Here is a 24,167-nt window from a genome sequence, read left to right as displayed (position 1 = left end):
AACATGCAGACTCCACACGGAAGGAGCTCCACTCCAGAGTCAAACCCAGGAACATGACTTTCAGGTAACTGGAAATTTTATTTTTAAAAAAAACAACAGAATAAGAGACCTGATTCCAGGCCTGCATGTGGCTCAAGCCCTGAGGCTGCTGGTTCGGAGTGTACCCCTGAGGTGTCCTTAGTCCACACTGACCAGCAGGGGGCAGCACAGCAGACCCCCGTTGTGTTTACAGGGCTCAGTGCTGGGGTCACAGGGGTCAGTGATGGGGACACATGGGGGCCCGTGCTGGGGTACAGGTGGCAGTCTAGGGGTCACATGGGGGTCAGTTTTGGGGTCACAGGGGTCAGTGATGGGGACACATGGGGGTCCGTGCTGGGGTACAGGTGGCAGTTTAGGGGTCACATGGGGGTCAGTTTTGGGGTCACAGGGGTCAGTGATGGGGACACATGGGGGTCAGTTTTGGGGTCACAGGGGTCAGTGATGGGGACACATGGGGACCCGTGCTGGGGTACAGGTGGCAGTTTTGGGGTCACACGGGGGTCAGTTTTGGGGTCACTGCCCATTAGTCTCCGACGTGGTCACCGGCGCGGGGGGGCTGATGATGTAACAGTAGTAGCTCACCCCCCTCAGAGCGCCCAGCTCCAGCAGCCGGACCGGGGCGCCCCGGCCCTCTCTCTCCAGCCAGGGCAGGCGCGCGTCGGGGTCCTCGTCCGAGAACTGCAGCAGGGACCCCGAGGGCCGCAGGGCGCCCAGGCTCTGCTGCAGGCAGCGGCCGGCCGCGGCGCCCCCGCCTGAGCGCAGCAGGGCGTCCGTGGTGCCCTTGTCCAGCAGCAGGTCCAGGGTCCGCGGGCCGAGCCGCGGCACCAGCTCGGCGGTGCCGTCCAGCTCCAGCACCCGGATCAGCGAGGCGGGGTGCCCCGGGCGCGGGGGGCTCCCCGCCAGCCGCCGGCGCAGGTCACCCGCACGGCGCGGGCCGAGTCGCGGTACAGGCCCGGCCCCAGGTCCGAGGTGCCGCAGCCCAGGTCCAGCACCCGCGCCGGGCCCTCGGGGCCGGGCCCCGGCTCCAGGAAGGACAGCAGGAGCGCCGACACCGCCGGGTAGCCGAAGAACCACTCGAAGGGGCGCAGCGGCGAGGGGCCGGCGCCGCCCTGCTGGTAGAAACGGTCCCACGTCTCCTTCTTGTGCATGTTCTCAATCAGGTCCGCTGGACAGGGAGACAGGGAGACAGGAGAGAGGGACAGACAGACAGAGGAACAGAGGGACAGGAGAGAGGGACAGAGAGACAGAGGAACAGAGGGACAGGAGAGAGGGAAGAGAGACAGAGGAACAGAGGGACAGGAGAGAGGGAAGAGAGACAGAGAGACAGAGGAACAGAGGGACAGGAGAGAGGGACAGAGAGACAGAGGAACAGAGGGACAGGAGAGAGGGAAGAGGGACAGGGGGACAGAAGAGAGGGAGGAGGAGGTATAGAGAGATAGAGGGTGATGAGGAACAGAGAGGGAGACAGAGACAGAGGGGAGGGAGAGGAACAGGGAGAGACAGGGACAGGCAAACAGGGAGAAGACAGGAAGAGGGAGAGGGAGGAGAGACAGGGACAGGGAGACGGGGGAGAGGGGAGAGAGAGACACAGGCAGACTCTTAATTAACCACCGTGGATGTGCAGTATCATCACCCCTCATTCCTCCGGCTTTATTCTGTCATTAGCGTGTCCTGCCCACGGACTACAGATGTAAAAAACACGGCTCTCCGGGTGACTGGGGCAGTTGAAGAGCTGTGCGCTCTCCCCGTCTGCTCAGTAAACACGGTTCAACTTCTGCGGAGCTCTGCTGCAGTCACAGAGCCGCACGGTACGGGTTTAAATGAGATTTAAAAAGCTCCCGAGGAGCTGTGATTGCTGTCGAGAGCGACCCCGGCCAGCGTGCCCACCCCAGCGCCCAGCGAGCGAGACAGGGAGACGGGGGGGCTGAGAAAGAGAGAGGCCACGTACTTGTCAGCGTGCCGTGGAGCCGACACGGCCAGGGGAAACAGTGTCTGGCCGCGAACATGACCGAAACACGTCTCTTGCGGACCAGCCTGCCCAACGCCGCCGCCATCTTGCCAGACACACGCCCGCCCGCCGCCAGAGGGCGCTGCGACGCGGCGTCTCCGTCCACCTGGAGATTCCGGTTTGACTTGGGAGTCTGAATTGCCGCCAGTGGTAGATGGGATATCGACAGGCGGTGATGCAGCTCAAGGAAAAGTGGACATTGTGTATAGTGAGGAAGTCATTGCTCGGTCACAAAGTTATGATGGTATTTTTTTTAATTGTTAGATGTAGATTTTTCCCAGGGTGCGTCCTGCGGTAGGCTGGTGGGTCTGTACCTCGTACTTCCGGGACAGACTGAGAAGACTCTGATTCGGGGTGACTGGGGCCAGTCCAGTCAGTCTCACAGGTCCCCCCTGAATCAGGGGTCCCCCAGCCCTGGTCCTGGGGAGCCCCAGTCCAGTCAGTCTTCTAGGTCACCCCGAATCGGGGAAAGAGCCGTCTTTTCCAACGTCAGAGGTGGACGAGAGGAGCTTTTCTGCCTATTGAGCCTGATTGCTATTCAGCAGCATACTGCCACTGAAGGGCACCCTAGCGTCATTCCTGCTGTTCCAGACACCCGCCACTGTCTGCGTAAAGGAGCTGCTCCTGCTTTTAAATCACTTCCCTGCTGCCTGCGCCTGTGGTCTCTGGTTCGTGTCCCTCTCCCCTGCAGGGCGTACCAGATCTCATTAGAGACAGAACCGGCACCGTCCAGCTGCAGAGCGTACTGGACCTCAGGAGAAACAGAACCAGCACCACTCCCCAGCAGAACATACTCGATCTTAGGAAAGACAGAACCCACGCTTTCCAGCTGCAGAGCATACTGGACCTCAGGAGAAAAAAAAAACAGCACCACTCCCCAGCAGAGCGTACCGGATCTTGGGAGAGACAGAACCAGCGCTGTTCAGCTGCAGAGCGTACTGGACCCCAGGTGAGACAGAACCAGCACCACTCCCCAGCAGAGCGTACCGGATCTCGGCAGAGACAGAACCAGCGCTGTTCAGCTGCAGAGAGTACCAGACCTCAGGAGAAACAGAACCAGCGCCGTTCAGCTGCAGAGAGTACCGGAATCTCAGGAGAGACAGAACCAGCACCACTCCCCAGAAGAGCGTACCGGATCTCGGCAGAGACAGAACCAGCGCTGTTCACCTGCAGAGAGTACTGGATCTCAGGAGAGACAGGACCAGCACCACTCCCCAGCAGAGCGTACCGGATCTCGGCAGAGACAGAACCAGCGCTGTTCAGCTGCAGAGAGTACCAGACCTCAGGAGAAACAGAACCAGCACCACTCCCCAGTAGAGTGTACCAGATCTCGGCAGAGACAGAACCAGCGCTGTTCAGCTGCAGAGAGTACCAGACCTCAGGAGAAACAGAACCAGCGCCGTTCAGCTGCAGAGAGTACCGGAATCTCAGGAGAGACAGAACCAGCACCACTCCCCAGAAGAGCGTACCGGATCTCGGCAGAGACAGAACCAGCGCTGTTCAGCTGCAGAGAGTACTGGATCTCAGGAGAGACAGGACCAGCACCACTCCCCAGCAGAGCGTACCGGATCTCGGCAGAGACAGAACCAGCGCTGTTCAGCTGCAGAGAGTACCGGAATCTCAGGAGAGACAGAACCAGCACCACTCCCCAGAAGAGCGTACCGGATCTCGGCAGAGACAGAACCAGCGCTGTTCACCTGCAGAGAGTACCAGACCTCAGGAGAAAGAGAACCAGCACCACTCCCCAGCAGAGCGTACTGGGATCTCCTCAGAACCGTGACAACCGGCCCACCCCCACCCCCACCCCCGTGCCGGGCCAGCGGCTGGGACAGGAACCGGAGCAGACGGGCAAGATTGGAATCCCTTTAATAAAACACAGGAAAGGAAGTCGTGTAACTCAGGAAAGAACCAAAGAGACAGCCAGTCAATACCATTTACAACCACAAACGGAAACGAGAAAAAAACTCTGTACAGCGCTAAACGGTTTGGAGTCACTGCTATCGTTTTTAATTTTTTTAAGCTTTTTTTTTGTTTTTTTTTTACTCTCGTGTGTGTGTGTGTTCTGGGGGCGGCCCGGGCGGCCGGACGCCTCGTCTGGTCGGAGCCCCTCTCTCTCTCTCGGTCTCCGTACAGCCCGCGCCCCGCAGACGCCGCAGACGCCGCCAGTCCCGCGCGCCGCAGGCAGGGGGCGCTGTCCCGGCTACTTGTACAGGATGTCGTAGTGGCCCGGCCGGTAGAGCAGGTGGACGCGTGGCTCGCTGCCCTCGGGGAAGACGTGGTGGTTGACCGCCCCGCCCTCCCCTCTGTCCATGTACTCCACCAGGATGGAGACGTTGAGCGCCTGGGCCAGAGCGATGATGTGGATGTGATCGCTCTCCTTCGACATGGGCTCCACCTCCTGGAGGAGAGGGGGCGGGGAGGGAGAGGGGGAGGGAGACAGAAGGAGGAGAGAGGGGGAGGGAGACAGAAGGAGGAGAGAGGGGGCGGGGAGGGAGAGGAGGAGGAGGGAGACAGAAGGAGGAGAGAGGGGGCGGGGAGGATGGATGGGGGTGGAAGAAACAGGGAGACAGACTTCAGTGTCCCTCAACAAAAACAGTCTGAATACAAGTCCGCTGTCAGAGACAGTCCTGACCAATGAAAAGGCTCAGTGACCACAGCCTGGACACAGGCAGACCTGGCTGCCCAGAGAGGTCAGGCTCAGTGACCCCAGCCTGGACACACACACTGGACACAGGCGGACCTGGCTGCCCGGAGAGGACAGGCTCAGTAACCACAGCCAGGACACAGACAGACCTGGCTGTCCAGAGAGATCGGGCTTAGTGACCACAGCCTGGACACAGACACTGGACACAGGCAGACCTGGCTGTCCAGAGAGGACAGGCTCAGTGACCACAGCCTGGACACAGACACTGGACACAGGCAGACCTGGCTGCCCAGAGAGGACAGGCTCAGTAACCACAGCCAGGACACAGACACTGGACACAGGCAGACCTGGCTGCCCAGAGAGGACAGGCTCAGTAACCACAGCCAGGACACAGACAGACCTGGCTGTCCAGAGAGATCGGGCTTAGTGACCACAGCCTGGACACAGACACTGGACACAGGCAGACCTGGCTGCCCAGAGAGGACAGGCTCAGTGACCCCAGCCTGGACACAGACACTGGACACAGGCAGACCTGGCTGCCCAGAGAGGACAGGCTCAGTAACCACAGCCAGGACACAGACAGACCTGGCTGTCCAGAGAGACCGGGCTTAGCGACCACAGCCTGGACACAGACACTGGACACAGGCAGACCTGGCTGTCCAGAGAGGACAGGCTCAGTGACCACAGCCTGGCCACAGCAGACACTGGACACAGGCAGACCTGGCTGCCCAGAGAGGACAGGCTCAGTGACCACAGCCTGGGGTGGACACAGAGACAGAGTGGACAGATCAGACAGCCCCGTCAGCACAGGGCTAAGACAAAGGGTGCAGGAGGGTGTCCTGACTGCTCTGTCCTGTGAGCCTCCGGCCAGCTCTGGTGTTGACCAGCCGTGTGCTCAGGCCGTCCCCTGGCTGTGCAGAGCTCCTGCAGTCGCTTGCTCTCGTTAGTTCAGGTGTGAGGGGGCACTGGGGTCCTGTATGGGCTCGGGCAGCACTGCAGACGCCTGGCGCTCCGAGAGAGAGACTCGCGGTCCGGGCCCGGTACCTGCTGGCAGAACTCCTTGACGGAGCGCCCCCCCTCGATGAAGTGCTGGAAGAAGGTGCCCTCCCTCTGCAGGAAGCCGGAGGTGAGCAGCCGCAGGTACACCACCAGGTAGTCTGACGTGCTCTGGTCATTGAAAGCAGTCAGCAGCTCGGCCAGAGAGCCCTGCTTCTCCACCAGCTCGATCAAGTCCATGAGCTGAGGGAGAGAGGGGTTCATACTGACACACTGACCAACTGGACACTCCAGTACATGAACACTGCACTGAGAGAGAGGGGTTCATACAGACACACTGACTGGACACTCCAGTACATGAACACTGCACTGAGAGAGAGAGAGGGGTTCATACAGACACACTGACTGGACACTCCAGTACATGAACACTGCACTGAGAGAGAGAGGGGTTCATACAGACACACTGACTGGACACTCCAGTACACTAACACTGCACTGAGAGAGAGAGGGGTTCATACAGACACACTGACTGGACACTCCAGTACACTAACACTGCACTGAGAGAGAGAGGGGTTCATACAGACACACTGACTGGACACTCCAGTACATTAACACTGCACTGAGAGAGAGAGAGGGGTTCATACAGACACACTGACTGGACACTCCAGTACATGAACACTGCACTGAGAGAGAGAGGGGTTCATACAGACACACTGACTGGACACTCCAGTACATTAATACTGCACTGAGAGAGAGGGGGGTTCATACAGACACACAGAGAGAGAGAGGGGTTCATACAGACACACTGAGAGAGAGGGGGGTTCATGCAGACACACTGAGAGAGAGAGGGGGGTTCATGCAGACACACTGAGAGAGAGAGAGGGGGGTTCATGCAGACACACTGAGAGAGAGAGAGGGGGGTTCATGCAGACACACTGAGAGAGAGAGGGGGGTTCATGCAGACACACTGAGAGAGAGAGGGGGGTTCATGCAGACACACTGAGAGAGAGAGAGAGAGAGAGGGGTTCATACAGACACACTGAGAGAGGGGGGTTCATGCAGACACACTGAGAGAGAGAGAGGGGGGTTCATACAGACACACTGAGAGAGAGGGAGGGGGGTTCATGCAGACACACTGAGAGAGAGAGAGGGGGGTTCATGCAGACACACTGAGAGAGAGAGAGGGGGGTTCATGCAGACACACTGAGAGAGAGAGGGGGGTTCATGCAGACACACTGAGAGAGAGAGAGGGGGGTTCATGCAGACACACTGAGAGAGAGAGAGGGGGGTTCATGCAGACACACTGAGAGAGAGAGAGGGGGGTTCATGCAGACACACTGAGAGAGAGAGAGGGGGGTTCATGCAGACACACTGAGAGAGAGAGGGGGGTTCATGCAGACACACTGAGAGAGAGAGAGGGGGGTTCATGCAGACACACTGAGAGAGAGAGAGGGGGGTTCATGCAGACACACTGAGAGAGAGGGGGGTTCATGCAGACACACTGAGAGAGAGAGGGGGGTTCATACAGACACACGGACCCACTGGACTCTACACCGAGAGAGAGGCGGACTCACAGTGTTGTGAAAGTCCTCGATGGTGAACTCCGTGAAGCCCTGACTGACCAGGTCCAGTTTGCTCTTTGCCGCCACGGCCTTGAACCTGCAGGTCCCCGGCGGGGCGAGACAGGGGGCAGAGGAGGGGGGCAGCTGTTAGCGGCCCGGCCACGGGGAAACGGGGAAGAGGGGCGCGAGGGGACGGGGAGGGCCGTACCGTTGCAACTCCTTGCCGTCGTCCAGCAGCGACTCCAGGTGCGAGAAGCCGAAGGCTCTGTAGAAACAGTTCCCATCCGGCCTCGTCTTCCGGATGTAGGAATACTTTTTGTGCAAGTCCTGAGCGAGAGGGGCAGGGAGAGGGTAGAAGTGTGATTTTACTCTGGACAGTGGGCAGCACCGCGACCTCGGGTTCAGTTCCGGACCTGGGGGGGGGCTGTCTGTGTGGAGTCTACCCAGAGACATCTACTGACCCACTGACAGCTGTCCACTGACCCCCACAGACACCCATCTACATACTCTGACACACGTATGTCTCATGTATCTAGTGACAGTCCTATAATATTAAGCATAAGTGACATCCCTCAGTACACTTTAACCCCCAGCACTGACCCCACTGGACACCCCAGTGCAGTGTGACCCCCAGCACTGACCCCACTGGACACCCCAGTGCAGTGTGACCCCAGCACTGACCCCACTGGACACCCCAGTGCAGTGTGACCCCCAACACTGACCCCACTGGACACCCCAGTGCAGTGTGACCCCCAGCACTGACCCCACTGGACACCCCAGTGCAGTGTGACCCCCAGCACTGACCCCACTGGACACCCCAGTGCAGTGTGACCCCCAGCACTGACCCCACTGGACACCCCAGTGCAGTCTGACCCCCAGCACTGACCCCACTGGACACCCCAGTGCAGTCTGACCCCCAGCACTGACCCCACTGGACACCCCAGTGCAGTCTGACCCCCAGCACTGACCCCACTGGACACCCCAGTGCAGTCTGACCCCCAGCACTGACCCCACTGGGGGGGGGCTGTCTGTGTGGAGTCTGCATGTTCTCCCTGGTTTCACGTTCAAGGAGAAGCTAACTTGCGTGTTTTCCTCACGTGACGAATGACATCACAGCTCCCGGGGACAGGAGCAGGTCAGCGGTGCTCTACCCAGCGTGCAGTACAAAACACAGGGGTGCACGTGGGGGCAGGAGGGGCTCCCCCGGGGGCTGAGGTCTCCTCCCGCAGTCCGCAGACACGCTGGGGGGGGGTGGGGGTGAGGCGAGTGCGCCCGGGTTGGTCTCCGCGCGCGCGTGCCGTAATCGCACCCCGGCCTGAGCCCGTTGCTCGATGGGATAGGCGCTGTCCCCCACTCCCGCTGGACCCCGAGCGTGGGGTGAGGGGGGGCTGTGTTGTGAAATGACTGAGGCAGCAACGCTCCCTTCAGCCCCGTCAATCCAGGGGCTCCGACGGCACCAGGAGCGAGGAGAGAGAGTGACCCCACTGCGGCGCCCCCCCGCCTTGCCTTGATCTTCAGCTGGTACACCGTGTCGTCCTCCGCGTACTCCTTCTTCAGCACCGACAGCTCCTGCCGCTCCGACACCAGCGGGTTACTGGTGGCGATCTGGAAGAGCAGAGCCGGTGAAAGAGGGCCCGAGAGCCATGCGGAGGAGCACGGAAGAAAGGAAGCCCATCCAGAACTCCGGGTCTGGTACACCAGTTCTGATCACCAGCTGGGCTGACCTGCGCCTGGCCAACAGCTGACCAATGGCTGACCTACCGATGTCCTACGCCTGGCCAACGGCTGACCTACCGATGTCCTACGCTTGACCAACGTCTGGCCAACGGCTGTCCTACCGATGTCCTACCGATGTCCTACCGATGTCCTACGCCTGGCCAACGGCTGTCCTACCGATGTCCTACGCTTGACCAACGGCTGACCTACCGATGTCCTACGCCTGACCAACGGCTGTCCTACCGATGTCCTACTCCTGGCCAATGTCTGGCCAACGGCTGTCCTACCGATGTCCTACCGATGTCCTACGCCTGGCCAACACCTGACCTACCGATGTCCTACACTTGACCAACGGCTGACCTACCGATGTCCTACGCCTGACCAACGGCTGTCCTACCGATGTCCTACGCCTGACCAACGGCTGTCCTACCGATGTCCTACTCCTGGCCAATGTCTGGCCAACGGCTGTCCTACCGATGTCCTACACTTGACCAACGGCTGTCCTACCGATGTCCTACGCCTGGCCAACGGCTGACCTACCGATGTCCTACGCTTGACCAACGGCTGTCCTACCGATGTCCTACGTCTGGCCAACGGCTGTCCTACCGATGTCCTACACTTGACCAACGGCTGTCCTACCGATGTCCTACGCTTGACCAACGGCTGTCCTACCGATGTCCTACTCCTGGCCAATGTCTGGCCAACGGCTGTCCTACCGATGTCCTACACTTGACCAACGGCTGTCCTACCGATGTCCTACGTCTGGCCAACGGCTGTCCTACCGATGTCCTACACTTGACCAACGGCTGTCCTACCGATGTCCTACGCCTGGCCAACGGCTGACCTACCGATGTCCTACGCTTGACCAACGGCTGTCCTACCGATGTCCTACGTCTGGCCAACGGCTGTCCTACCGATGTCCTACACTTGACCAACGGCTGTCCTACCGATGTCCTACGCTTGACCAACGGCTGTCCTACCGATGTCCTACGCTTGACCAACGGCTGTCCTACCGATGTCCTACTCCTGGCCAACGTCTGTCCTACCGATGTCCTACACTTGACCAACGGCTGTCCTACCGATGTCCTACTCCTGGCCAACGTCTGGCCAACGGCTGTCCTACCGATGTCCTACACTTGACCAACGGCTGTCCTACCGATGTCCTACGCTTGACCAACGGCTGTCCTACCGATGTCCTACGCCTGGCCAACGGCTGACCTACCGATGTCCTACGCCTGGCCAACGGCTGACCTACCGATGTCCTACACTTGACCAACGGCTGTCCTACCGATGTCCTACGCTTGACCAACGGCTGTCCTACCGATGTCCTACTCCTGGCCAACGTCTGGCCAACGGCTGTCCTACCGATGTCCTACTCCTGGCCAACGTCTGGCCAACGGCTGTCCTACCGATGTCCTACACTTGACCAACGGCTGTCCTACCGATGTCCTATGCCTGGCCAACGGCTGACCTACCGATGTCCTACGCTTGACCAACGGCTGTCCTACCGATGTCCTACACCTGGCCAATGGCTGTCCTACGGCTGACCAGTGGCTGTCCTACGGCTGTCCTGTACTGAGCACTAACTCTGCAGGGAGACTGGAGCACGGGCTCCATCCTCCCTGCCTCCTCAATCCCTGTTCCCTGCAGCTGCCCGGACCAGCCCGGCCCGAGCACTGACCACGCCGAACACACCGAGCACGCCAAGCGCACGGAGCTCACGCCACCCAGCTGGCCGGGCCCCAAGGGAAACTCCGTATCCCAAGAATATCCCACCTCAGAGGCACACCGCTTGATCCTTCCCAAAACAGATCCCAGGGGATCGCAGCAGATTCCAAAGGGGCCCCGTGGCGGGCGGACTCACCTCCTGCTGGATACGGTCCTGCTGGGCCATGATGGCCTCGTCGTAGGCCAGGCAGTTCACTCCTGCGGACACAAAGAGTGAGAGACGGGGTCACTTCTGACAGACCCACTGACCCACTGACCCCGAGACACCCGTCCACTGCCCCAGAGACATCTATCTACTGACCCACTGACCCCGACACACCTGTCCACTGACCCACTGATCCAGAGACATCTATCTACTGACCCACTGACCCCGACACACCTGTCCACTGACCCCGAGACATCTATCTACTGACCCACTGACCCCGAGACACCTGTCCACTGACCCCGAGACATCTATCTACTGACCCACTGACCCCGAGACACCCGTCCACTGACCCACCAACCCCGAGACATCTATCTACTGACCCACTGACCTTAAGACACCCGTCCACTGACCAACTGACCCCGAGACATCTGTCCACTGACCCCGATACCTCAGATACCTCAGTACACTTTAACCCCCAACACTGACCCCACTGGACACCCCAGTGCAAGGTGACCCTCAACACTGACCCCATTGGACACCCCAGTGCAGTGTGACCCCCAACACTGACCCCACGGGACACCCCAGTGCAGTGTGACCCTCAACACTGACCCCACGAGACACCCCAGTGCAGTGTGACCCCCAACACTGACCCCACTGGACACCCCAGTGCAGTCTGACCCCCAGCACTGACCCCACTGGACACCCCAGTGCAGTCTGACCCCCAGCACTGACCCCACTGGACACCCCAGTGCAGTCTGACCCCACTGGACAACCGAGTGCAGCGTGACCCCCCAGCACTGTCCCCACTGGACACCCCAGTGCAGTGTGACTCCCCAGCCCTGACCCCACTGGACACCCCAGTGCAGTGTGACCCCCCAGCACTGTCCCCACTGGACACCCCGGTGCAGTGTGACTCCCCAGCCCTGACCCCGCTGGACACCCCAGTGCAGTGTGACCCCCCAGCCCTGACCCCACTGGACACCCCGGTGCAGTGTGACCCCCAGCGCTGACCCCACTGGACACCCCGGTGCAGTGTGCTGGGTTCAGACGGCTGGGCTGGGGTAACTCGCTCAGTTCTCTCTCCCTCTCGGGGTTCGCGGTCGAGTGTCACTGATCGGGTCTGTCGGGTCGGCTCACAGACAAACCCCCAGTAACCCAGAGCCGCCTGATCCCCGGATCGGAGACTGTCACCCCGTCGGTCTGGCGCTCTGCCGGCCTCCCTCCCCTCCTAATGTCATCCCTCCATCTCTGTCCCCCTTCCTGTCTTTCTTCTCCGGTTTCCATGTAAACGGCAGCCCCCCCTCCATCTTTCAGACCGGAGATTCGCGGCCTGCTGCCCCGTTCAGTCCCCGGCCTCGGGTTTCACCGCTGGGCCGTCTGAGCGGAGCTCCGCGTCGGGGGCTGCAGAGAGCCGGCCGGCCGTTCCCGTCCCCGTTTTCGCCCGTTTCTTACCTTCCATCTCTCCCTGCGTCGCTTCCTGCTGCTCCTCCGCCATCTTTCCTCTCCGGTCCTGTTTGTCTGACCCCCCTCCCCCCGGCGTCTCGCTCTTCTCCAACAGCTTCCGGGTCAGGCTGCTGGGGATCGCTCGGGGATGACGTCACCGGGGTTTGCATGGCGATAGCTCACGGCTGTATTGTGCCGCTTGAAACCTCTTCTCCTTCGCTTGTATTATCTGATGTTCAATAAAACTGAAAAAGAAAACGGTCGTCTATACTATCGCGCAAACATAGCTTTTACCTAGTATCCCTCGACAGCTTCGAGTGGACAAATACTGAGTTAAACGGGTTGAAGCATCGATTGGTAGGGAATGAGACAGGAATGGTGTAAATCTCAGTTGGACAGTTTGCTTAATCTCCCGGTGCAGGGCAGTGTGAACCCAAACACAGGGCCGAGGTGAGTAAAAACAGCGGTTTCCTCTGAGCGATGACGCACTGTGTGAGAGTGTGTGGTGCTTCTGAACTGAACCAGCCCCGTGAGGGGCTGCAGAGAAACAGGAGTGTTCTGCAGGGATTCTGTGAGGGATTCCTGCTCAGAGCTGTCCAGTGCTGGAGGGTCAGTGTGTCTAGGACAGGGGAGGTGTGACCCACACTGCCCTTCCAAGACTGGGACTGGACAGCTCTGTTCTAGACACTGACCCTCCAGGACTGGACCGGCCAGCTCTGTTCTTAACACACTGACTCTCCAGGACTGGACAGCTCTGTTCTAGACACACTGACCCTTCAGGACTGCACAGCTCTGTTCTGAAGACACACTGACCCTCCAGGACTGGACAGCTCTGTTCTAGACACACTGACCCTCCAGGACTGCACAGCCTTGTTCTAGACACACTGACCCTCCAGGACCGCACAGCCCTGTTCTAGACACACTGACCCTCCAGGACCGCACAGCCCTGTTCTGGACACACTGACCCTCCAGGACTGGACTGGACAGCCCTGTTCTAGACACACTGACCCTCCAGGACCGCACAGCCCTGTTCTAGACACACTGACCCTCCAGGACCGGACAGCCCTGTTCTAGACACACTGACCCTCCAGGACCGGACAGCCCTGTTCTAGAGACACTGACCCTCCAGGACCGGACAGCCCTGTTCTAGACACACTGACCCTCCAGGACCGCACAGCTCTGTTCTAGACACACTGACCCTCCAGGACCGCACAGCTCTGTTCTAGACACACTGACCCTCCAGGACCGCACAGCCCTGTTCTAGACACACTGACCCTCCAGGACCGGACAGCCCTGTTCTAGACACACTGACCCTCCAGGACCGCACAGCCCTGTTCTAGACACACTGACCCTCCAGGACCGCACAGCCCCAGTTTAAAGGAACTTCCAAACCGCTGATGAAGCAAGCAGATGCCTGTTGCAGCTGCTGTCCAGTGAGGCTGTGTTCACTCTGAAGGGCCAGGCAGCCAGGCCTGTGTCCCAGCACACCCCACAGTGGAGTGGGGCAGGACAGGCGGACGGCGCCCTCCGGGGGGAAACAAGGACAGGAGGGAAGTTTAAATAGCTTTTATTGTAACATACTCGTCAGAGGGCAAAAAAAACAAAACATCACAACAACAACAACAACGTGGAGGCAGCGAGCGCCGGGCGGCTCCTGGGAGACCCGCGGACGGGGGCAGAGGAAGGAGGGGAGCGCTGGTCCCTGGGGGTCCGCGGCGGTCCGGTCCAGTCCGGCCCGGCCCGGGGCTCTCTCAGTCCCTCTTCTTGTAGTCCTCCATGTGGGACAGGATCCAGCCGGAGGGGCCCAGGATGGCGAGCGAGAACGCAAACATCCCGATGGCCGTTTCCTGGAAGGGAGCAGAGAAGCCGAGGGGGATCAGGGAAGGAAAGGGAAGGGTGACCCCCCCCGCCGTGTTCCGAGGAGAGGCGTGTGCCCACAGGTCACAGGTCACAGGTCACAGGTCACAGGTCACAGACCGCACAATGGTGGTCAAAGCACAGTGAGAAGCTGGAGATCCCTGGCTGCGCTCCACGGACTAGAAGCTAATTCCTAAAGCCAGGCTCTGCCACAAAACTAGGAATCAGGCATCAGCCGGCAATTCAGAGCCAGGGAGGTGAATAAAGATCAGGGCCTAGAGTCGGGATTCCCCGGAGCTGCAGGAGGTTTCCCTGCCGGCCTTCAGCCATCACCTGTCAGAGTGAGCGCCAGCAGGCCGGGGACTACTCCGGCCGGGACCCCTTCCGACAGCCCTGAGGTTCGGCGCTGATTCGTAAGAAGTTAGTGGGCGGAAGAGCGCGTCTCCATTCCGGCCGAAGCCGACAGGAGTCGGTTTTCCCCACAGCAGAGGAAGGGGGTTATTTAAAGGCGGCCGGTTACATCACACCTGCGCTGATAAACCGTCTCGATCTGCCCTGACCCCCTTTCTAACCATATTACTTATTACTTACTACCTATTTAGGGAGATGGCCGTGTGCGTATTAAAAACCAAGACTGCACGTTATCCCGACAGCTAAACCCGCCACCCGAATCAACGACCTCCAGCCGGACACACCGTGACCTTCCCGCATCACACGGCAAAACAGGAAGAAGGACCAAATTCACAACTACGGCTGATAACTGAGCGTCATGAACTGTTTACTTCTCGCACCACGTCGACCTCCGGGCGATTACAAGTAGGCCCCTGGCACATCCCCGGCCTCGGGTGCGCTCTCCGCCCGGGCTGCGACACCCTCCGGATCCCGGGCCAGCGCCCAGACTCACTCCCGAACACTTACAACGGTGCCGATCGCCTCCTTGGGCGGCTTTGTGTAAATACTAGCCCGCTGGGCGATGGCTGGTCCCCGCAGGGCCGAGCGGGCGGTCAGGACACCTCGCAGGAGTGCAGACATCGCTGTTCCAGTGCTCAAGTCGTAAAACCTGCAGCCGTCAGTTCCTAGCGGAAGGCAATAAGAGTCGTCACGGGAATATGACGTCGACGGCGCGGCCTTCAGGACCGGGGATGTTGGGAATTGTAGTCTTTTGGGTGGGGGTGTCTTATTTATCGACACTCCAGCTTGTAGAAAACCCTCCCACCCCCAAAATAAAACTCGCCGAGGCCCACAGTCAGCCAGAGCTGGCAACCCTACCTCTGGAACGTGCTTCCTTGGAAAGACACCCCCTTCAGTCGGGTGAAGGGAAAAATCCTGCACGTTTCTATACATACTGGTTAGAGGAAATTAAATCTTTAGAATACCTTTCTGAATCCGGCACTATTTTTATTTCATACAGCAGTGCTGTACCTGTAAATAATCTCAAAACCACCAAGCAAAAGCAGACTGAGTTTTAGCCAGAGGGTATGTGCTAGATTATTGAAATTATTTATTTAGGATTTGAAAACATGAGGCAGGAAAAAGACACACCAGGCAAGACAAGGGCAAGTGAGCAACATCCCTTTCCAGGCTTTCTTGAAGGGTCACCGTACAGAGCTGTTCCCTCCCCCTGGGATACATCTTCACCCCTCTCTGTGCTTCAGACAGGTGATGTCCTCTTTACTTAGATCCTGTTTCTCTGTATCTGTATGTGGTCTGACCGATACACAGGCGCTGTGTGGACACGCGGACACACTGAGGCGCACTCAGACTCAGAGACGCACTCATCCGCTGACACGCTGAAGCACACCGGCTCGTTGAACCCCGGGGGTCAGCCCAGGTGACCGCGCCAGACTCGGCGGAGCAGCAGAGACGTGCTGCCGGACGGTCGAAACTGGACGTGCGTTCATTTAGGACGGAGAACAGGAAGCAGTTCTTTACACAAAGGAGAGTTGTGGGTGTCTGGAGCAGGTGGTTGAGGTGATGAACAAAATTTTAGAATGATTGCGCTACTAGACTACCAGATGAGCCACACTGGGATCAAGCCTCCTCTCGTTAGCAGCCAAAAAATTTAAAATCAATCAGCTCTCTGAGATGCTGACACCCTGAGACTCTGGGTACTGATCTAATACGCTGGCATGTGGACAAGGCGCATATATGGGATACAGACAATAAGGCGATAGGACTGGCCAATGGGAGTGTTTATAGAAGTGATGGGGTGTGGTCATTTGTGATTGGGGGCGTGGTCTCATATGGCCTCTTTCAGCAGCGAATGCTTGACCTCTTTCAGCACAAGCTCCTCCTTTTTGGGCGGAGCCTTCGCCGCCTTCTGCCCCTGCGCTCTGGAACAGGGAGAGACGCATGTTAAAATGTTAAAAAAACAGTAATTAAGTCAGCAGAAGTTTATATATTCATTTATAATTCAGTTGTCCAGAACTGTACGCTTGGACAGGAGACAACTCGTGGTTCAGGTCCAGTGTTATAAGACCAGCTGGTCCGGTGGCTCAGGTCCAGTCTTTTGGAAAAGGAGGTTCCTCTGGAGCCCGACAGCGTCAGAACAGTCCCAGCCCTCCCTGGCGCCCCTGCGTGACCCCTCACCTCTCCTCCACGTCCTGGATGGTGTCAGGCAGGGCGACTGCCAGCGTCTCGGGGAGGAAGGCGGCGATGATCCCCGAAACAACGGGGGCGCCCCCGTAGATCAGGCCGGGCAAAAAGAACCGGAACTCCCCCAGCAGCTGCACCAAGGGGGCGACCATGGCCCCCAGCCGGGCCATCATGCTCACCCACCCCATGCCATTCTGTCTGGGGAGAGGGGGCAGGAGGGAGACGGAATCAGCACCCCGTATTCCACCCTGATGGTGGGGTACAGCCCCCTGGAGGAGAGACAGCGGCACTAGAGAGAGGGGGGGGTGATAGGGGGAGGAACTGGGGTACAGCTCCCCACAGTAGAGACAGCAACACTGGAGGTGATGGGGTGATAGGGTGAAGATTTGGGGTACAGCTCCACGGTATAGAGAGGGAGAGGACTGGGGGTGACGGGGTGAGGAATCGGGGGTGTTACCGGATGACAGTGGGGTACAGCTCCGCGGAGTAGAGGTAGCAGCACTGGAAGGAGGCAGCCAGACAGCCCTTGCCCAGCACAGCCAGACAGGTCCTCAGGGTCTGCAGATCTGCACACAGAGACACCGGCTGTCACCGCGCCGTCCTCGCGTGTCCACACCTGTCCACACCTGTCACGCGGCAGGCCGTCCCGCGAAACCCCAGCCAGACACCGCCGAACCCCCCATTCGACATCGAACCCCAGAGGATCCTGGAGCTGGGATCGCACCGCCCCCCCCTCTCTCAACCTCGGGCTCGCCCCCGTCTCCGCCTCTCTGTCCGTCTGCCGGCTTTGACCTCACCCCTCTCCTGCCCCCCCCAGAGCCGGCTCTGCTTCTCCCTCTCCCCCCCCCTCTGCTCTCCCTTCCTCTATCGGCTTCCCTTCTCTTCTCCCCCCTGGAGACTCTCCACAGCCCAGGCACTGTCTCTTTCCAGATCAGATCAGACCAGGGCACTTGATCGGTCATCTACAATCTCTTGCATCGGGAATGTGTCTTTCCACAGACCCCAGCTGGCTCTCCGCGAGACACACAGACAGGGAGAGAGAAGCTGGGGGTCAGAGCGCAGGGTCGGCCATTTACACGGCGCCCCTGGAGCAGCTGGGGTGAAGGGGCCTCGCTCGGGGGGCCCAACGGAATAGGATTCCTCTGCCGGCCGCGGGATTCGAACCGGCAACCTCCCAGCCACACTGCCCCCCTCCTATCCAGCACAGAACCACGCGTGGCGTCAAACCCCACACAGGCTCACGGGTGACGACACCCCCCCAGTCCCGTACGGGCGGCAGGGACGGACCGTGGGGCACCAGCAGGTTGGCGAGCACGGCGGTGCCGGCGAAGGTTAGGGCGCCGCTCAGCGAGGGGCGCCGCCCCAGCGTGCTCATGGTGGCCATGATGAGCAGCTTGGCGGGGATGTCCACGGCCCCGAAGATGACCTGGATCAGGTAGATGCCGACGCCGAACTTCTGCAGGTCCATGGACAGGCCGTAGTAGGCGAAGCTGGTGGAGAACCTGGCGGGGGAGGGGGAGACGTCAGCAGGAGAGGCTGATGGGCTCCGTTAGCCTGCTGGAATGGTCCAATTAAGATGCCAATGAATGGAATTAAAGATAAAAGGGGTCATTGAATATGCTAATTAGATCAGCTGCTAAGGGAAAATATCAAAGGGTTCGGTCAAGGTGCTAATTGGATCAAGTAAGATGCTAATGGTTTCAATTAATGTTAATAAGGTCTGTGCTACTGCCAGTGTGCTCAGTTAAGCTGGTCCTGGCGCTGGACACCCCTGTGCAGGGCCTGCGAGCGCAGAAGGTCAGAGTTCGGTGGGAGAGGGGCCCCCGGGGTCCGGAGCACTCTGCCGCTCGGGAAGAGGAGGGAGAGACAGCGCCCTCACCAGGCGCAGCTGAGAAAGGCAGTCATTCGCCTCATCCCCGGAGTCCTGAGCAGGTCCAGCGCAGTGTGGGAGCTCTTGGTGGAGGATATCTCCTTCTGCATCGCCGCCTGGAGCATCTGCAGAGACACGGGTTCGACACCGAGTCAACACACACACACACACATACACAGACACACACACACACACACACACACAGAGTCAACACACTGCCCCACACACACACACACACACACACACACACACACACACACACACACAGACAGACATCACACTGCCCCGAGGATGGACACCGAGCGCTGCTCCAGTCAGGGAGACAGGCAGGCAGAGAGACACACACACACACAGACAGACAGGTGGGCACACACTGACAGGTGGGCACACAGACAGACAGGCGGGCACACACGGACAGACCTCGGAGTTGATCTTGTTGCACTCCTCCTTGCGCCCGTTGATGCGTGCCACCTGCTGCAGGTTCCGCACAGCCACGTCCGTCTGCCCGTTCACAACCAGCCAGCGAGCCGACTCCAGTAGCCAGCTGCAGAATAACACACACACAGGGTCACACACACACACACAGAGTCACACACAGGGTCACACACACACTGAGTCACACACAGGGTCACACACACAGAGTCACAGACAGGGTCACACACACACTGAGTCACACACAGGGTCACACACACTGAGTCACACACAGGGTCACACACACAGGGTCACACACACACAGAGTCACACACAGGGTAACACACACACTGAGTCACACACAGGGTCACACACACGGAGTACTACACGCAGAGTACACAGAGGTGAACACACGCCCGCGGTCTCTCGAACCCGTGGCGGCCCTCACCAGGAGTACAGGAAGCTGACGTAGAAGGGCACTGACACGGCCAGGGTCAGCCAGCGCCAGTCACGGATCACGTACGCCACGCCCGCCAGGATCAGCTGACCAATCGTGTAGCAGTATCCCGTTCCCATGCCGATCAAAGTGCGCACACGCGTGGGGATCCACTCCAAAGCTGGGGGAGACAGACAGGCACTGCTACAGACAGACAGGTACTGATCTAGACAGACAGGCACTGCTACAGACAGACAGGTACTCCTACAGACAGGTACTGACCTAGACAGACAGGCACTGCTACAGACAGACAGGTACTGATCTAGACAGACAGGCACTGCTACAGACAGACAGGTACTCCTAGAGACAGGTACTGACCTAGACAGACAGGTACTGCTACAGACAGACAGGTACTGATCTAGACAGACATGCACTGCTACACACAGACAGGTACTGATCTAGACAGACAGGCACTGCTACAGACAGACGGGTACTGCTACAGACAGACAGGCACTGCTACAGACAGACAGGTACTCCTACAGACAGGTACTGACCTAGACAGACAGGCACTGCTACAGACAGACAGGTACTGATCTAGACAGACAGGCACTGCTACAGACAGACAGGTACTCCTAGAGACAGGTACTGACCTAGACAGACAGGTACTGCTACAGACAGACAGGTACTGATCTAGACAGACATGCACTGCTACACACAGACAGGTACTGATCTAGACAGACAGGCACTGCTACAGACAGACGGGTACTGCTACAGACAGACAGGCACTGCTACAGACAGACAGGTACTCCTACAGACAGGCACTGCTACACACAGACAGGTACTGATCTAGACAGACAGGCACTGCTACAGACAGACAGGTACTCCTACAGACAGGTACTGACCTAGACAGACAGGTACTGCTACAGACAAACAGGTACTGATCTAGACAGACATGCACTGCTACACACAGACAGGTACTGATCTAGACAGACAGGCACTGCTACAGACAGACGGGTACTGCTACAGACAGACAGGCACTGATCTAGACAGACAGGCACTGCTACAGACAGACAGGTACTCCTACAGACAGGCACTGCTACAGACAGACAGGCACTGATCTAGACAGACAGGTACTGCTACAGACAGACAGGCACTGATATGGAGAGATGTGCTGGCAGGGAGACTCACTGAGGGAGAAGGAGTTGAGCATAATGCCGGACAGAGCCATTCCACACACGAACCGGAAGACACAGAAGGCAGGGAAGGTGGGGGAGAAGGCAGCACAGGTACCGGATACAGCCAGGAGCAGGTGAGCGGACAGCATGAGCCACTTCCGGCCAAACCTGGAGGGGGCAGGAGTGGGGGGTGGGGGCAAGAGAGAGGGAGAGAGGGGGAGAGCAGGGGCCCGAGATATAGGAGGGGCAGGGGTGAGAGACAGGAAGAGAAAGGAGAGTGAATTATATTGTTCCACGCTCCTACCACCCTTTGTGTAAAGAAATGCCTCCTGTTTCAACTGCACTTACACATAGTTTCCAGGTGCTGATTCAGCCTAGGGGAAGAAGGGGGGATTGGGATGGTACAGTCCTAGAGCCATGAGCGGTGTGTCTGTGTGCACCGGGACTTACCTGTCTGACAGGCTCCCAAAGACACCAGCACCCACCAGCACCCCCCCCATGTAGATGGTTTGACCCATCTGCTTCAGAGAGCGCAGGTCACACACGAGGTCCCACTGAGGAGGAGAGAGAGGAGAGGGGGATGGTCAGAGAGGGGGGAGACAGGAGATGGGAGAGAGGGTGAGGAGACAGGGGGAGAGAGGGGAGAGGGGAGAGAGGGAGAGGAGACAGGGGGAGAGAGAGGAGGGGGGAGAGAGGGAGAGGAGACAGGGGGAGAAAGGAAAGAGAGGGAGAGGAGACAGGGGGAGAGAGAGGAGGGAGAGGAGAGGGAGGAGAGGGGAGGGGGCGAGAGGAGACAGGGGAGAGAGATGAGAGAGAGGAGAGGGGAGGGGGCGAGAGGAGACAGGGGGAGAGAGAGGAGATGGGAGAGAGGGGAGATGGGGAGAGAGAGGAGAGGGAGGAGAGGGGAGGGGGCGAGAGGAGACAGGGGAGAGAGAGGAGAGAGGGATGGTCAGAGAGGGGAGAGAGAGGAGAGAGGAGACGGGGGGAGAGAGTGGAGAGGGGAGAGAGGGAGAGGAGACAGGGGGAGAAAGGAAAGAGAGGGAGAGGAGACAGGGGGTGAGAGAGGAGGGAGAGGAGAGGGAGGAGAGGGGAGGGGGCGAGAGGAGACAGGGGAGAGAGAGGAGAGAGAGGAGAGGGGAGGGGGAGAGGAGACAGGGGGAGGGAGAGGAGAGGAGAGGGAGGAGAGGGGAGGGGGCGAGAGGAGAGGGGAGAGAGGAGACAGGGGGAGAGAGAGGCGAGGGAGGAGAGGGGAGGGGGCGAGAGGAGACAGGGGGAGAGAGAGGAGAGAGAGGAGAGAGAGGCGAGGGAGGAGAGGGGAGAGAGGAGACAGGGGGAGAGAGAGGCGAGGGAGGAGAGGGGAGGGGGCGAGAGGAGACAGGGGGAGAGAGGAGAGAGAGGAGAGAGGAGACAGGGGGAGAGAGAGGGGAGGGGGCGGGCCCTGTACCTCAGTGATCACGGTGGAGCTCATCTCCGAGAGGTCGTACTCCCAGCCGTCCCGGCAGGCCTCCAGCCCCGGGTCCGAGCCGTTGTGGCTGCGGTTCCACCGCGGCGGGGCGAACCTGTGGCAGGGCGCCGGCCGGCCCCGGGCGTCCAGCGCCAGGCGCGACAGGTTGGCGGGGGCGCGGCAGCGGTGCACGGGCACGGCGGCCGCGAAGTTCTGCAGCAGGTTGTGGCTGGCCGCCAGCAGCATGGGCGCCGACAGCAGCACCACGTGCAGCGCCTGGAACCGGCCCGTGCCGCCCACCTGCTCCAGCACGTCCGCGAAGGCCATGCGCCGAGCTCCCGGGAGCAGGAACCAGCAAGGGAAAAACCCGGGAAGAGCGCGCCCCCCCGCCTCCTCTCGGACACCCCCCCACCAGACGGCTGACGGACAGCGCTGTGGACAGCTGACCGTGGACCACGCAGCTGGACTGACCTCACGCCTCACCCCTCAGGTCCGGGTGCGACAGGCGGGGCGAATGAGCGAGTCGAAATGATGTTCGGGGGCCAGAAACCCCTGGGTCCAGCGAGCCGCAGGCTGCGTGGGGTCAGTCTGCAGTGTCCAGCGAGCAGGCTGTGTGCGGTCAGTCTTCAGTGTCCAGCGAGCCGCAGGTTGTGTGTGGTCAGGCTTCAGTGTCCAGCGAGCAGGTTGTGTGTGGTCAGTCTTCAGTGTCCAGCGAGCAGGTTGTGTGTGGTCAGGCTTCAGTGTCCAGCGAGCCGCAGGTTGTGTGTGGTCAGGCTTCAGTGTCCAGCGAGCAGGTTGTGTGCGGTCAGTCTTCAGTGTCCAGCGAGCCGCAGGCTGTGTGTGGTCAGGCTTCAGTGTCCAGCGAGCAGGCTGTGTGCGGTCAGTCTTCAGTGTCCAGCGAGCAGGCTGTGTGCAGTCAGTCTTCAGTGTCCAGTGAGCAGGTTGTGTGTGGTCAGTCTGCAGTGTCCAGTGAGCAGGCTGTCTGCGGTCAGTCTGCAGTGTCCAGCGAGCTGCAGGCTGTGTGCGGTCAGTCTTCAATGTCCAGCGAGCAGGCTGTGTGCAGTCAGTCTTCAGTGTCCAGTGAGCAGGTTGTGTGTGGTCAGTCTGCAGTGTCCAGTGAGCAGGCTGTCTGCGGTCAGTCTACAGTGTCCAGCGAGCTGCAGGCTGTGTGCGGTCAGTCTTCAGTGTCCAGCAAGCGAGAGGCTTCTACTCTGCTCTGTGTTTCTAGCAGGTTACATAAACTCCTATAATCCTGTGGGACTGGTTACTGTTTTCTGGGTTTACTATAAGCGAGAGGGAGGTATGCGTGTGGGGGGGGCGGATTAATGGGCAACATGGCGTGTAAAACAATAAGCCAGGAGCAGGAGCCATAGAGACAGGGGAGTCTTACAGCGTCCAAGGACAAGAGACAGAAAACTGAGGTCCTGACTCTCTGCGGTCATTAAAAACCCCAGGGTCTTTCTCAAAAAGAGTAGGGGTGTTACCCCAGTGCCCTGGCCATATTCCCCCCTGGCCTTTACCCCTCATGGGGTGCAGGGGATCCCCATGACCTGTACAGAGCTCTGAGTGGGGTGTCCAGAAGAGAGTTACAGAAGTGTGAGGAAGTGTTATTATTATTGTTGTTCTTACAGGCACTGGGAGAGAGAGGGAGGCAGTGTGGGCTAGTGGTGAGAGCTGAGGCACTGGGAGAGAGAGAGGGAGGCAGTGTGGGCTAGTGGTGAGAGCTGAGGCACTGGGAGAGAGAGAGAGAGAGAGAGGGAGGCAGTGTGGGCTAGTGGTGAGAGCTGAGGCACTGGGAGAGAGAGGGAGGCAGTGTGGGCTAGTGGTGAGAGCTGAGGCACTGGGAGAGAGAGAGAGAGAGGGAGGCAGTGTGGGCTAGTGGTGAGAGCTGAGGCACTGGGAGAGAGAGAGGGAGGCAGTGTGGGCTAGTGGTGAGAGCTGAGGCACTGGGAGAGAGAGAGAGGGAGGCAGTGTGGGCTAGTGGTGAGAGCTGAGGCACTGGGAGAGAGAGGGAGGCAGTGTGGGCTAGTGGTGAGAGCTGAGGCACTGGGAGAGAGGGAGAGAGGGAGGCAGTGTGGGCTAGTGGTGAGAGCTGAGG

The 24,167-nt window shown here is 59.4% G+C and overlaps 4 protein-coding genes across 4 annotated transcripts; all 4 read right to left on the bottom strand.

Annotated features, from left to right (window-relative positions):
• Positions 1-58: 58 nt before the first annotated feature.
• cskmt (citrate synthase lysine methyltransferase) lies at positions 59-2,320 on the bottom strand. Its single transcript, XM_069180549.1, is given in 3 exon segments — positions 59-947; positions 950-1,204; positions 1,988-2,320. Coding segments are annotated over 3 exon segments (756 nt in total). The 5' UTR covers positions 2,094-2,320; the 3' UTR covers positions 59-552.
• Positions 2,321-3,896: 1,576 nt separating this feature from the next.
• On the bottom strand, positions 3,897-12,399 carry LOC138224026 (ubiquitin thioesterase OTUB1-like). The gene is made up of 7 exons (XM_069180267.1): positions 12,291-12,399; positions 10,830-10,891; positions 8,756-8,854; positions 7,458-7,576; positions 7,262-7,346; positions 5,736-5,930; positions 3,897-4,445 (listed from the first exon to the last, which is right to left on the bottom strand). Exons 1-7 carry the CDS (start codon positions 12,331-12,333, stop codon positions 4,248-4,250), a joined length of 801 nt encoding a protein of 266 aa, XP_069036368.1. The 5' UTR covers positions 12,334-12,399; the 3' UTR covers positions 3,897-4,247.
• Positions 12,400-13,832: 1,433 nt separating this feature from the next.
• Positions 13,833-15,234, bottom strand: LOC138224027 (cytochrome c oxidase subunit 8A, mitochondrial-like). The gene is made up of 2 exons (XM_069180268.1): positions 15,057-15,234; positions 13,833-14,128 (listed from the first exon to the last, which is right to left on the bottom strand). Exons 1-2 carry the CDS (start codon positions 15,168-15,170, stop codon positions 14,033-14,035), a joined length of 210 nt encoding a protein of 69 aa, XP_069036369.1. The 5' UTR covers positions 15,171-15,234; the 3' UTR covers positions 13,833-14,032.
• A 381-nt stretch (positions 15,235-15,615) lies between these two features.
• slc22a6l (solute carrier family 22 member 6, like) lies at positions 15,616-22,554 on the bottom strand. Its single transcript, XM_069180266.1, has 10 exons — positions 22,070-22,554; positions 21,076-21,179; positions 20,639-20,793; positions 19,463-19,631; positions 19,024-19,147; positions 18,613-18,728; positions 18,021-18,235; positions 17,191-17,299; positions 16,728-16,931; positions 15,616-16,471 (listed from the first exon to the last, which is right to left on the bottom strand). The coding sequence occupies exons 1-10, from the start codon at positions 22,394-22,396 to the stop codon at positions 16,378-16,380; spliced, it is 1,617 nt and encodes a 538-aa protein (XP_069036367.1). The 5' UTR covers positions 22,397-22,554; the 3' UTR covers positions 15,616-16,377.
• Between the last annotated feature and the right edge of the window lie 1,613 nt (positions 22,555-24,167).

The sequence above is a fragment of the Lepisosteus oculatus genome, chromosome 18 (assembly GCF_040954835.1).
Source record: "Lepisosteus oculatus isolate fLepOcu1 chromosome 18, fLepOcu1.hap2, whole genome shotgun sequence".
Lineage (NCBI taxonomy): Eukaryota > Metazoa > Chordata > Actinopteri > Semionotiformes > Lepisosteidae > Lepisosteus > Lepisosteus oculatus.
This window is presented reverse-complemented; position numbering and strand designations above follow the sequence as displayed.